We start from the raw sequence: 14,862 nt of genomic DNA on the forward strand, positions 1-14,862 counted from the left end.
TACGATGTGTAAAACTATCGCATAACTATCGAAATTGTCAAAATAATGCGTATTAGGTGAAAGTCATTTAACTTATTGTGTAATATTCATAATACATGCATAACTCATAACAATAGATGCTCTAAAATGACTCTCTGTAGACCTAACAATAACAATAACAATAACAACTATAATGATAAGTAATTATAACTGCATATTTAGCAAATGTATCGAATTAGCATTTAAGTTAAAAGGCGCATTTAAGTAGGTAACAAAACTGAAGCTGACAAAGCTTAGAATGTTACACACAAACACACACACACTATTATTATATATAATTATGTGTATGTGTGTGTGTGTGTGTTTGTGTGTAAAACAATTTTGCGTTTGAGAATTCGCAATTGTAGATGCCGTTGAATGTTGAATGGGGTATTAGAATGGCAGCTGTCTGCTCGTTATTTTGTAACTAACCAGACACTGGTTAATTGATAATGTCAATTAGAGACAGAGACGAAGAAGAAGAAGAAGAAGAAGAAGCCTTTACAAAATTACAACGTGGACAGTTGATGGTCAGAATAATAGGCCAGCCACTTAATTACTTAAATACCAACACACACCCACATGCATAATTACATCTACATATTGTATGTAGGTACATTTGCATATAGCCATTAATATTTGACTAAACATGAACTTAGCTATTGAATATATACCTTAAATTTACTTATAATTATATGTACTTACGATAAGCGCATTAAGCGCCCCAAATTCTAGCCTATACTTGACCATGTATTATAAGCCAGATTGAAAGGGGAGAAATCAACAAGCCAACAATTGATGCCAAAGATGAACGAATCACGTATGAGAGTGAGATGGCCACAAATGGATCAAGCAACATAATTAACAATTAATTTCCAAAAACAATTTACATTCAATTAGCTCTCTCTCTATATTTATCTCTTTCAAATTGTTGCCACTTTATTTGTTGTTTTTCTTTACATTCTCATTTGATTTGTAGTGTTTTTTATTAGCCATTTAGTTATTGCCAATTTGTGAGTGTGTGTAAACACTTTTGCATTATTTGTTTTAACTCTTTTTTATTAACATATGTGTAGTTGCGCGGGGGGAGGAGGCAATTGCCATTAGTATTGCCTCCCTGCCCGAAACAATAACATAATAAAAAAAAAAAAACACTTAGTACTTACATTTAGTATAGACTTTAAATGTTTAGTCAACAACATATATATAGAATACAATATAACAATGTCTACTTAATTATATATGTAACGATTATATAAAAAAAAGATATTTATATATATCTAATAAGTGTTCGTGTTTAGAATTGTGTCATATCTACAACAGAATCCAATATGTAACTCTTAATTATTATAGCTCAAAAACAAACGTCGAGGCTGTTTTAAAATTTAAAAAAAAACACACAAATGTTATGAAAACATAACTTAGACTTAAACTCTCTTTCGATTTCAAACAGCCGTCTTAGCAATATAATCTATATAATTAGTGAAATGAAAGATCTGCTGATCTTTTTTTTCTTAGTTTAAAAAAAATAGCCTAACACAAACAATTAGAGCGCTAAGTACACTAAATCAGATAATACGTATAAACTCATTTATATACTAATTAATTATATAGTCTTTCATAACTATATTATTAGACTTATATATACTCTTTCTTTTCTACAAGTACTTTTCTTAGATATACATATATACAAATGAATCGCACTTTATGAATGTTAGTAATTGATTTATGTTTATGCATTTCTTTTTTGTGCTCTCTCTTGTTTTCCATGCGCCATATTTAGATAACATCATGTGGGGTCTGGGGACATTGCCCGAAGGTAAGAATTAGTACACATTAAGTAACAATCGATCAATTTTAAGTTCTATGATTAATAATTCAAACAGTTTCTTAAAATAGATTTTCTTTATTGTTTTTCTATCGACAGGTTTTCCGGCAGCTGCGTATGCTGCTTATGCCGCTGGTCGCGGCTATTCGGGTTATCCCAGCTTTGGACTACCCTATCCAACTGGTAAGTTCTCTATCTGCCTCAATCTATGTGTCGCTCGCAGTCTCTGTCTCTCTCACACACTCGCATATACAAAGCATATATATAGAGTCCTTTATCGTATGTCCCCAACAAAATACTCGTTTGTTTGTGAGTGAGAGTGAGTGTACTCAAGCTGATTTTGAACAAGTTTTGTGACTACTTTTAACTAACTGTCCCATTTCCAAGATCCACTTCACACTCCATTCTCGTTACAATTTGTGTTAGTTGATATGACGAAACTAGTTTCTAAGTCCATGTCTATTAGCATTAGCATTAAGTACTAATTTCTTGCTCGTATAGTTACTGATTACATTTTTTACCCCAACAACTCGACATACTTTCCTTTTCTTTCTTTCTTTCTTTTTTTATCTCTTTCCATTTGCCATTGCAGCTGGTGTGATGGGCGTAATGCCGGAGAATCGTATATTGATCGGTGATTACATGGTTGCTCCCACCTCCAGCACGGCCTAGGAACGCTGACTGATCAATCAATCAATCAAACAATCTGAAACTGACTGTTTAGCGAGTATTACATGTTCTGGCAAAGATTATCAATAAAAATGCAAAATAAGAATAAATCTAGCGTTCGTCATATCAATGCACAAATCGTAATTAAGTACCAATTGAAAAACTTTTCTTAAGTTAAAGCCATACTTAGGCAGCAGCCCTAGAGACATGCCCATATATTCATATATATCTTTATTCACTTATGCAGCTTGATCTTGTGTTTATCATTTGCACAAAAAAAGAACACCACACGCAAAAACCATACACACCTCACTCATCCAACCCAAATATTTTTTTTTTGCTAGTACTTAGAAATTTTTACCTCGTCCCATTCGCGTGTGTGTGTTGTTGTTTTTTTTTTTTTGCTAGGGTTGGAACGGATGTGTTTAAACTGGCATCAGCTAAAATAAAACAAATCCAAGTCCAACAACTTATAGAAACTACACAGCATTCAAGGAATTATAATCCATATAGAAATTTACAAATGATTCAATCCAAAATTAGTTAAACAATTGAATATAAAACGAGTGCAAGTTTCACGATTGCGAATATTATATGCGCATTCGTCCCAACCCTAGTTTGTCACCAGCCTCTCTCTCTCTCTCTCTCTCGCTCTCTGTGTGTCACTCTCTCTCTGTCTCTTTCTACATGCAATTCTTGTGTCTCGTGTGATTTTGTAGGCTTGACTATTTGTGGCATCGGTCGAAGTTATGGTACCACGTGTAGCACGAACACAGGCCGCAGCAGGGGCGCCACCACCGGCCCCGCTGGCGGTGGTGCTGCAGCGTCAGCTGTCCACAATCAGCCCCAAACGGGATACCAACACCACCAGGCCCTGACTCTGCCACTGGCCACGGCGTTGACAGCGCGCACGGCGGCAATCAAATCGCAATTTCTGGGCAACATAAATTTCTAAAAATGAAAAAACCAAACGCAGACAATACTCGTATAACAATAACAATCTGAGCCGAAAGCAAGTCTGAGAGAGCGGAAAAACACAATAAACCAATAAATGAATGAAAGAGAAAACATGATCAAGTAAAAGCAAATACAAAAGCGAGAGGCCTGCGAAATTGTATTTAATATTTTATTGCCATTTTGTCTATTTTTCTTTGGTCTCAACCACAATACGCAAACCAAATAAATCATTTGTACTGTGACAAGTAGGTACAACAATAACAACAACAACAACAGCAACCACAACCAAAAAAAAAACTAAAAACAAATAGTTTAGAATGTTTCTACGGTTGGAATGGTAACAACAAACATTATAAAAATAAAAAAAAAACACTTTCAATAAAACCAAAACATATACTAGTTAGTTTGTTGATCTATTCTCTGAAAGCAACGAATCTTACATATTTGTAATTGCAGACCCATGTAATCACTTTTAGAGATGCTGGCGCATACAAGTGTGTGTGCAGCACACCTAGACACACACACACACACACACACAGACACACACTCACTGTATATGCCCTTCTCTATAGCTGACACTTAGATACTCTCTTGTTCCCCTCCCAAACCTATTAACTTACACTTAACAACAAAATATATAAACATGGATTATAACGGCATTACCAAATAGTTCTAGACGCGTTGAAACTCCCCAATTTGAAACAATATTAGCTGAAATCCTAGTTATATATCTACTATATATTGTATCTATATAGAGCTGCACCCGTAATACTTATAGAGCAGTTTCTTTAGCTTTGTGTGCAAGTTGATAAACTTTAATCGAAAACATACTTATATATGTAGTGTTTAGGCCAATATAATCGCATATTTACAGACACTAGAGGTATGACACAATACATTATATTCAACTTAGAAAACAGCAACAGTAACAACTCCATAGATGCTCCTCCTGTTTAAGGGAGAGGCATATGAGGTCCTACTCCTGTTCCTGTTCCTTATTATTTTTGGTAGATTTTTTGCTACATTAATTCTCATTATTGTCATTATAAAAACATATAAACTACTCCCATTTGTTGCAGTTTCAGGGACACTTATCTATTATTTATAAAACTATTTCTACAGTTGGTATTTTATATGCAAATTTTTATTTGTAGTACATCTGCATAAATTAGTCGAGCTAAGTGGAAAAATAAAACACGGAAAACATTTAGATAACAGCAACATTTTAGCAGGCCTGTCATACTTGTGTGTAGTATCATTATTATCCTTTAATTAATTTCCTGCATAATATAATTTGTTTCCACTCTCTCTCTCTGCCAATCTCTCTGTTGTGTTTTTCCCCTGAGTTTTAGATAATGAGCAGAATTGTGCAGAGATTTGGTTCGTTTATTAATTAGCTGCGTTTTATGTTTGATTATGTTTTATATTAGTCACAAAATAATTGGGAATCCTTTAATTCTCTAATTCTATATCCATCTGAATCCAAATCCAAAACCAAATCCATATAGCCTGCATTAATTCTTTCATCGGTGCATCAAAATGAATTAAAAAACAAATTTCTACCAAAATGAGCGAAATTTTTATTATTATAACATTTCTAAGTATATAAATTATACATAAACTATATATATATATACATAAATATTTAATATACATAGTTATATACAAGCTAAGTTGAAATATTCGTTTTATACAAACGCAAAATCTATTTAATTTGTACAAGAAAAACAAATAAGTATACAAAAAAAAATATAAATAAAAACCAAAAATAATAATACTATATAATACAATATTAATGTCCATCCATTTTTGAAGCGCGTCTTTAAGTTTATGAAAAATTCAATTTTTCTATGTCCTTTCCATTTACGCATAATTGTAAGTTCCATATTAGCTACCAATCTATAATATCTAACTAATATTTATGATATATACATTCACACTGACACACACACACACAGATGCATACAATGAATTTGACAAGCTGTTAATTAGTTAATTGAATGCAGTTATCGCAAATTTTTGGCAATTTAAAAAAAATTTATAAGCTAAATGGAGAGAAAAGAGAAGTCGCAGCCACTGCTTTGAGGAATCTTAAGGATTAAATGCAATGCTTGCGAGTTATTTATACAAAAACATACGCAAATACATATATAGCATACACATACACTTATACACAAACGCATATCTATGTATTTTACACGTATATACTGTGATTTATAAGAAAACGCTTCAAACAAAAACATGAACAACAACAAAAATAATGCCAATGCAGAATTCAAATTGCTTATGCAAAAAACGAAAAGTTATTAAATAAATAAATGCACAAAATATGCGGACACAAAAGCCGAAAACCAAAAACAGCAAAGTCTATCCTTTCTGGCCGCAAGGCACAAGCTCCTGCTTTTGTATTATTAGCGTTTGAAAGCGGACCGAAAGTGGCAAGGGATGTGGTCGAATTGACAAAGTGGCCAACGATGCGTATGCGTAATAATCTTGACAGCGGCGACAACGATTACGACCACGAGATGATGAGAGAACCAAGAATCAAGAACCAAGTGTCAACAAGGTCAGCTAATGGTCGTCTTAATACTCAAAATGCATAATCCTACAACATTCTTATATATTCATATATAAATACTTATTTAAAAACTTTATATATCTGTTATTTGGGCGCATTATACAAAAGCCGTTAACACACTTAATGATTAACCATTTAACTAAAACGTATAAACAATTTGTTAGCTACACTTTATAGCAATAGAATATTTAGCAAAAATTGCTCAATCAGATTAAATTGTAAACTGCCCAAAGCGGCCAGTCGTAGTTCACATACATATCAACATCTATATATGTGTGTATGTATGTGTATATCTATGTGTAGTATTCTTTTACCTATTGTTATTATACGTATGTATCTCTAGATACTTTACTTAATATGCGAGTCCATTAAATTTAAACGATTTCAATTGATTGTCGATTTTCTGCCATATTAAGTAATTACACTTCACAAACACAAACTCATAAAAAACATTTATTAGTTGTAGCTCAACAAAAAATGTATATGCAATAAATTAAAATAAAAACTTTTCAGGCCATAACTAATTGATAAAGACTAATTTATGTAGTTAGTATCTAAACTAAATAATATTTACCATATTTAAATTTAACTTTAAGTCACATAACAATGAAGAAAATCCTATAATCTGTGTAGTGTTGGAAAACTGAGCAAATGTTTAGCTCTTACATATACTCTTCTAAAAATAATCCTTTTTTTCTGTTACTAAAATAAGTAGCTGTTGAATCGTCTATAATTCGTTAGTGTAACCAGAAACCAGAGTTGCCTAGTAGCACAACATATCTGTGATACTTATGCTAAAGTCTGACAATATAATTAACTGTAGCTAGTTTATACTAATCCAGTGCTGTCGAGAAACCATTTCAAATTTCACTCATAGCTACTAATTATGTGATATTTATGCTCAATATCGACGTTTCACTAGCTGAAATATTCAAACAAGGTTGCCAAGTATACATTTTATAGATCATACACGATCACAATCTCAAAATGGCGATATTTATGTTCAAAAATGACAATTTCACGAACTGTAGTTACAAAATGAAAATCAATGAGTTGCCAAGTGTCATTTTTACCATAACTTACGCAGTGAATGAAGGTTGCCAAAATAATATTTAATGTCTCAATCACACGATCACTTCCCTACATGTCGATTCGATGTAATTTAGCTTCATGACAACCAAATAAATTGCAATAGGGTTGCATTATTGGTCACCGCTGTCAACTCTGTTGTAGCGTGTCGTTTAACAACACTGTGGTTAGACAAACAACTAAACCACAAGCCTGACAACTAAACTAACTAAAATTGCAGCTGCAACACCGCAGTACAAATAAAAATAAAATACACAAAAAATTTAGAAATGAAAGTCGGAAACCCATTCCATAACAACAACGTCAACGACAACGACAACTAAAAACTAAAAACCGAAAACTTATTTATTTAGAAAAAGCAGTTACTGCCGCTATTTCTATAGCCCAGAAGCTTTCACAGTTGTTGCTGTTGCTTCTCTGCTGTGACGCTAATGAAAACAACATGGCGCACCGAGCTTTCCGAAAAGCGTAAACTAAACGTAAGCCAAAGTTGATTGGCGCCATATTCACACGCACACGTACACACACGCACACACGTACACACGCACAACGGAGAGAAGAAAACGACACACAATCAGCGAACGTCTGGCAGAGCCACGCCTCGTTACGTTACGTCACGTTACGTTACATCAATTTTTGTGTTTCCGCAGGAAATGCAACTGCTACACATTCCCATTCCCAATCCCTTTCCGCATTCTCCATTCTCCATTCCCCATTCACATTCGCAATTCGAAACTCGCATTCCCGTAGCCGTTACCCCGTAATCCGTTAGCCATAACCCGTTACATCTTAACCGAATCCCTCTCTGTGCCATTCCCGTTCCCATTCCCACTCCCATACCAATGCCATTCCCATTCTGTTGTCATTTCAATATTGGCCCTAGCGTATTTTTACTTGCTGCAGCAGCTGTGACCGTAACAGCGACAACTACAACTACAACTACAACGCCAATGATAACAGAAAAAGCGCCAAAAGGAGTCTTCTCTTCGTTGCCCCCCTCACTCGCTTGCTCCGCCACCTCCTTCTTGCCCAGTAACTGAGTTTCATTTGGGTTGGTTCTGGTCTGGTCTGGTCTGGTTTTGTTTGGCTGCCATCATTGTAAACGGAGCAAACGGCGACAACGCTCGTTTAATAACCAAGCGAGCAGCATTTTGTGTTTTCATAACCTGCGTTCTAGTTTAGCTCTATTTTTGTCGTAGTTACTCACACAATCACATACCATATACCATATATTCCATGCTATATACTTCCTTACATATTTGTATAAGTTAGCTTTTGGGCTTGGACTTTATACTGATGCGTTAGTTAGTCTTGTATTTCGTTTATTCTTTCTGTACTTTTTTGCCTTTTCTTTTCTAAATGTCACACGATATTTGTCTAGTCGTATCTGAGATCCATAGATAGCATTAATAAGCCTCAATACTCGCTCACTACATTCACATATACTAAAATCCTATAACCGTACAACTATATATGTACATCTATTTATATATTTATGTACCACTTAGCGATCAGTCTTATTTTCTTTGTCTTAGGTATTTTTAATGCCCAACTCTTACTAGTTGCATAGCTTATTATCTTGCCATTATTAAAGTCACAACTCTTGTAATCTTTTGCCACTTACAGTTGATCTAACCAATGGGCAGCTGACACCCAACAACAACACACCGCTGCTAACACAGGCACTTTCGGGTAAGACATCCACATCAATTATATGTAATTCAAAACAAACGACCCACAAAAGCGCATTAAAGCTCTAAGTCGTAGAAATTACAGCACAGAAACGAAAAAAGTATAACCAAATATTTCTCAGAAATATTTAAAGCGTACAAATTCGAATGCGTAAGTGAATAGAGTGTATATTATTTTAAAGCTTTAACTAATGAGTATTGGTAGCTTATCAAAAAGCATTAAAGCACACCAATTTTAATGAAGAAAATAAATTAGATTCACCTTAAAAAAAAGCGAAGTTATTTATTAAATGAACAGAATTAAATGTAGCTTATTGATCTTTGAAAGCACTTGAAAGCTTAAGTGCTTAAAAATTTCGTTTTTTTATATTATCTTTGAACATTTTCAGAATATAAAGTATGTTTATAAGAATACAATTGTATGAAACTAATTTATTGCCTTATATCATTAATAGATTTAACTCAAAATGTTAGGTAGTGTCGCTGTAGGGTCTTTTGAAAGTTGTTTTACTTTACACATCATCATATACTATACATTTATAACAAAAGCTTCCGCTCTCTTTGCTCTTACAGTGATGAACAACTATCAGGCGGCTGCTGCAGCTGCTCACAGCTTTGGTCCGTCGGCCTCGCCACATGCACAGGCAGCCACCACGGCCACACGGCAGGGTTTTCCGTCAACCAACTCGCCCGGACCAACCATTGACATGTACAGCTCGGCTGGTGCCGACAATGTGGGCTATGTTCAGACCACTAGTCCGCAGCCGTCGGGCTTTCCCATTGCCGTAAGCCGTGCCCCGTTGAACTACAGCCCGGTAAGTGTGATGACCAACATGGTCTGGGTTGACTAGAGCACCCCAAATTAATGTAGTGTATGCTTCGTCTCGGTCTGGGGTTGCTGCGCGTTATCTAGGCCCAGTCGTGGTCCGTTAACCAGAGAGCATAATATTGAGGGCATTGTTTTCAATGTTTTTCCCGCTTAGCTGTCGTCTTCTGTCTCGCATTACACACAGCTCAACAGACAAGACAAGTGTAGAATTTAATTAATATATTAATCAAATATATAACAAAATAGTTACATAGTTATTGCGACCTTCTATAAATATTGTACTATGTATTTCTCTTTCATTTCGTACAGATTTATTCGTTGAACTTTGCGATGGCTAATATATAAAAAGACTGATAACCCAAAAAATAAAACAAGAAAACAAACAAAAGCAAAAAGTATATACAAAAAAAAAACCATATATATATATAAATCGAAATATATATATACATATATAAATAAAGCATAAAAAAAGAAAAAGAAAGTAATAAGAGTATATAACAAACGCAGTTGCACAAGGTAGGCACACCAACAAAACTACAGCGTGTTTTTCAAATAACAATTTCAATTATTAATCAAACAAAATTACAACATCAAAAAAAAAAATAGTCAAAAAAACAAAAAAAAAAAAAATATCAAATAAAAATTATGTATGCACGTCACAAGCACAGTTTTCTAGGCCGTTTCAATTAAACTATTATGATTTATTTACAAATTCTACAAAACTACAATTGTATTATATAAATATTAAATCTAAGCGCTGCTACAACAACCACATCACAGCATACAATACACATATATACAAACATACATACATACATACAACATTCAACATCACATACACAACAACAAATTATACAAGTCATAAATATGTGTTTTGATAAAGAATTAACTTCCCTTTGGCACATTGGCGCCAATTCAATTTATTTGGATTACAATTGGATTTAGTTTGAAATTTGAAGTTTGGTTTAATTATAATAAATTATTTGTTGCCAATTGAATTCTTTATCAAAATTCAGTAACTGAAACAATTTATTATTGACATACTTACTACCGTAATTTTTCTATCTCAAAACTTTTCACTTTACCTTAAATATATATTTAATTATATATGTATGTATACCTATAAATGTTGACAAACTTTCTATATGTATGTGTGCATTAGCTGCTTCCCGAAATTGTATTTTATTTGAATAATTTTGGTGTGTTTGTTTTGTTCTACACGAAACGTTTATTTACAGGGACCACTAATTCCTGCGGCATTTACAAATGGATACCATTAAAAGGTGGCGCCGACAACCGCAATGACAACAACAACAACAACAACAACAGCAACAGCAATAAGCAAGCAACAGCAACAACAACTAAAACACAAACAACAACAGCAACAAAAAATGACAACAGACACGAAAAGTAACTGTAATGCTGCAACCACACACACACTCACACACATACACAGACACAACATTAATTGAAAAGTATAACTACGTATATATTACTTATATACTTACAAATATACATAATGCATATGTATGTGTGTCAATATATATACATACACATATATATATTTCTACATTGCAAATGAAAAATCTGTTAAGCAGCCAAGCAAAGCCCAATAAACCAAAAATACACCCACACTCACACACATACATATTACAATTAATTAATTAACGTATATACATAAACACATACATTTACATAAATATATATATATATATATATATAAATCTATATATATACATATAACAAATGATAGAACGCAGCGCAAGCAAACCAAAAAACAACAAAAAATGAAGATACAAAAAAAACTATGAACGAACAAAAAAATTAATTTTAATTTAATGACAACAACTACAGCAGAATGAAGAAGCAGAACAACAACAATATAACCAAATAACCAACCACGGCAGCCGCAGTCCTGTTCCTCCTCCGCCCGCCCCTCTCTGCGATCCCCCTAAAAAGATGCAACGTGTGCAGCAAAAATCGTTTAAAATGCAAATTAAACGAAACTGCGTCAAGTGCAGCGGGTAGGCGGCGGGTAGGCGTGGCCTACACACACACACACACACACAAAGGCAAAGACAAACACAGCAATATGAAGGCCGGCCTGGAGGAGAATGATGACAACACTGTGCCAGGGGCCGAAGCGTCACCATTTTTAAGTAATGAGAAAACCAAAAAATAACAACAAAAAAATACCAAAATGTAAACTACAAACAAAACGAAAAAAGCGAAAGGAGAAAGTTGAAAATACCAAGCAAAAAATGTTGCAATAATAGCGAAAATGTTATTATTTAAATGTGTATTATTATTAAAAGCAAATGATTATTATTATCATTATTATTACAATTCTTAAATAACTAAGTTGGAACTTTTAAAGTTAAAGTCGATATATATACAAACATATATATATATTACATATTATATAATATACATATTTATAAAGAAAACTGCAATATATACAAAGAAAATTACATAAATCAAAAGGAAAACAAACAAAGGACAACAACAAGTTATTTATTTGTTTAAAAAAAAAGTAAATTGTAAGATCAAAAGTTTGCAATGTTATAAGTTTGGGTTTGGTTCGGATCTAAAGATCTAACTTGGTGGCAACCCTGTCGTATTGCATGTTTTCTGTTTTTCAGTGGTAAATCAAAAATCAAAATTGTGCTAACAATTAGATGCAAGTTATAATTATGAATTTATTTTAAAGTACAACAATCGTTTATTGGCCAAAACAAAAAAGATGAGAAACCTTTTGTAAAAAGCAAAGAAATTGTCAAAGATGATGATGATAATGATGAAAAACTAATTAATTAAATGTGTTAAATGTGTTGAAGTTCTGTATTATTTAAAAATGCAAGAAAGAAAGAAAAAAAAACTACAACTCTTTTGTGTTCACATTGAAAGCAAATGAATAACGCTAATTAAACAATGGATAGTTAGACAAATATGTTAAAGCATTGCATTCATTATCAACAATGAAAGCAAAACTAACTCAGAGAGAGGGGAAGAGTGTGCTTGAAATTTTGCATACTCGAGGCATAAATCAATTTATTTGCACACGATATGCAAAAATTTATGAATAAGTATGTAAGAAACAGCATATAACACTCATACACATACACATACACACACACATACCCACACACACAGCAAACTGATGAATCAAAAGAAAAAAACTTAAACAAATTACAATCTAAGCGCGTATGCAAATATAACAATGAACTATTATACATACAACAATATATTATATTTAAGTAAATAAAATATTTATAAAACGAATTACCAAAAAAAAAACAAAAAAACAAAAAGAAAACAAAAAAGACAATTGCTGAAAAACGCAAATGTTTAAACAATTAACTAAATACTTATGTATGTAAACGCGTATGTATAAAAAGCCAGAAGATGGATGGGTAATCAATGGAAAATGTTGAGGAAAAGCATATGAAAAGCAGGCCACGTTATGTGCAATTAATTTTTCTAGTCGCGCCGTCTCGCTTCTCGCTAGTACACGACTAGACAGGACGAAAGGAAGAGAGAAGTAGAGGTCAAGCAGTGGACTAGATTTGGGGGTGTAATAGAAAAATATATTTATATACAACTATATGGAGTATTCAATTATTGGAACAAAACAAAAGAAAAAAAAACTATCTGACAATTAATTAAAAACACAACATTTGTTACACACAGCAAGTGGCAAAAGCAACAAAACAAAAAAAAAAAACTTAACAAAAAAATATTAAAAACAAAAGAATAAGAAAAAATCATGTATTGTTCTATAATTGACAGAACAACAACAACAATAAGATGCGCTTTTTGTCTGTCTGAGATTTTTGCATTAGGCGACAAACATATACAAAATATGAATAACAAAAAAACAAACTAAACGAGAAGCAGAAGCAGAAACAGTGAAAATGTTCCTTTCATAACTTTTTTGCCAAATTGTCAAACCAACGCTCTCCAGGACTTTGCCCAAGTAAAGTCTCGGACCAAACAGATAAAAAAAAAAAAACTATATAGGAATGATGACAACAGCATATACGATATACAGAATACCATACATATAGTTATACAAACTACAACAAAATAGAATCGCAGTGTAATATATAAATAATAGCGTTTGTAATGTTGACAAAGCAATTCTATAATATAACCCAAGAAAACTCAAAAGAAAACAGAGAAATATGAATATGAAAATCAACTTTACAAAAGCTTTATAGCAGCACTTGGGAAAATTTCATTAATTTAAATTTTTCACTTGACATTTCACTTGATTTCATGTGCACACCACAAAATTGAGAACATAATTAATAAACCAAAATTATATTATATATATACATATATAAATTAACAAAGAAAATAAGCAAATTGAAAGAGACAGAGAAAAAAAACATTTTTAGATAGGCGAAAGAAAGCTGCTAAATTACATATTTATATATATATACGAATCGGCTAGAGGCAATCCAGAATCTATATAGATTAACCGAGCATTGGTGATTGCTGATTGTCCAGCAAGAAAAACAAAATATTTTACTTATGTATACGTATGAAGTCTCGCATACGAGTACATACTGTATAAGCAAGGGAGTCAAGGCAATGGTTACTTTAACGCTAACTAAACTATTTGTTAATATAAAATAATATATCTATAAAAATAATAATAAAAAAAACAATAAAAAGCATTGTAAGTACTCGTATTCCAGACGCTTGCTGATCCATGAGATCCTTGAGGCAGATCCGATGGCAAAAGGAAGGAATGCAAAGGCAAAGCGAAGAAATTGCGAAAATAAAAAAAAAAAACATGTTATATTTGCATAAAAAAATATATAAATAAATGAAAATGTAAATTCTAAGGCATATACATACACATATATAATTAAATAAATATATTTTTAAGACACGATCTAAAAGCAATAATAAAAAACAACAACAACATCAACAGCAAACAACATGCAGAAGCAAATGCAACAACAAGCAGAAATGTAAGTTTAATGAATGGATTAATGCAATGAAGAAAAGGAATACATTAAATATACACCAATATATAAATATACATTAATATATACACCTTAATTATATATATACAAATATATATATATATATAAATATTATTAATTCCAAGTATAAAACGACATCGCATGAACTGCATTGAAAAGTGACGAACGAAGAGAAGACATAAAGAGAGAAGTTAATTCTTTCACTT

At 32.6% G+C, this 14,862-nt stretch overlaps 1 protein-coding gene across 4 annotated transcripts in view; it reads left to right on the top strand.

Annotated features, from left to right (window-relative positions):
- LOC117788439 (RNA-binding protein Musashi homolog Rbp6) overlaps positions 1–11,866 on the top strand; it is a 184,831-nt gene extending 172,965 nt beyond the window's left edge. For 2 of the 4 annotated variants that reach the window (XM_034627213.1, XM_034627216.1), the window contains 5 exons: positions 1,802–1,837; positions 1,946–2,029; positions 8,766–8,831; positions 9,404–9,645; positions 10,898–11,866. In XM_034627213.1, the coding sequence (XP_034483104.1) occupies positions 1,802–1,837; positions 1,946–2,029; positions 8,766–8,831; positions 9,404–9,645; positions 10,898–10,939 (470 nt within the window). In that variant the 3' untranslated portion in view covers positions 10,940–11,866. Of the gene's footprint in view, positions 1–1,801; positions 1,838–1,945; positions 2,030–2,438; positions 2,626–8,765; positions 8,832–9,403; positions 9,646–9,968; positions 10,039–10,897 lie in introns of those variants that run through there. The other 2 variants (XM_034627214.1, XM_034627215.1) reach the window with 2 other exon arrangements.
- The last annotated feature ends 2,996 nt before the right edge of the window (positions 11,867–14,862 follow it).

The sequence above is a fragment of the Drosophila innubila genome (genome assembly GCF_004354385.1).
Source record: "Drosophila innubila isolate TH190305 chromosome 3L unlocalized genomic scaffold, UK_Dinn_1.0 0_D_3L, whole genome shotgun sequence".
NCBI lineage: Eukaryota > Metazoa > Arthropoda > Insecta > Diptera > Drosophilidae > Drosophila > Drosophila innubila.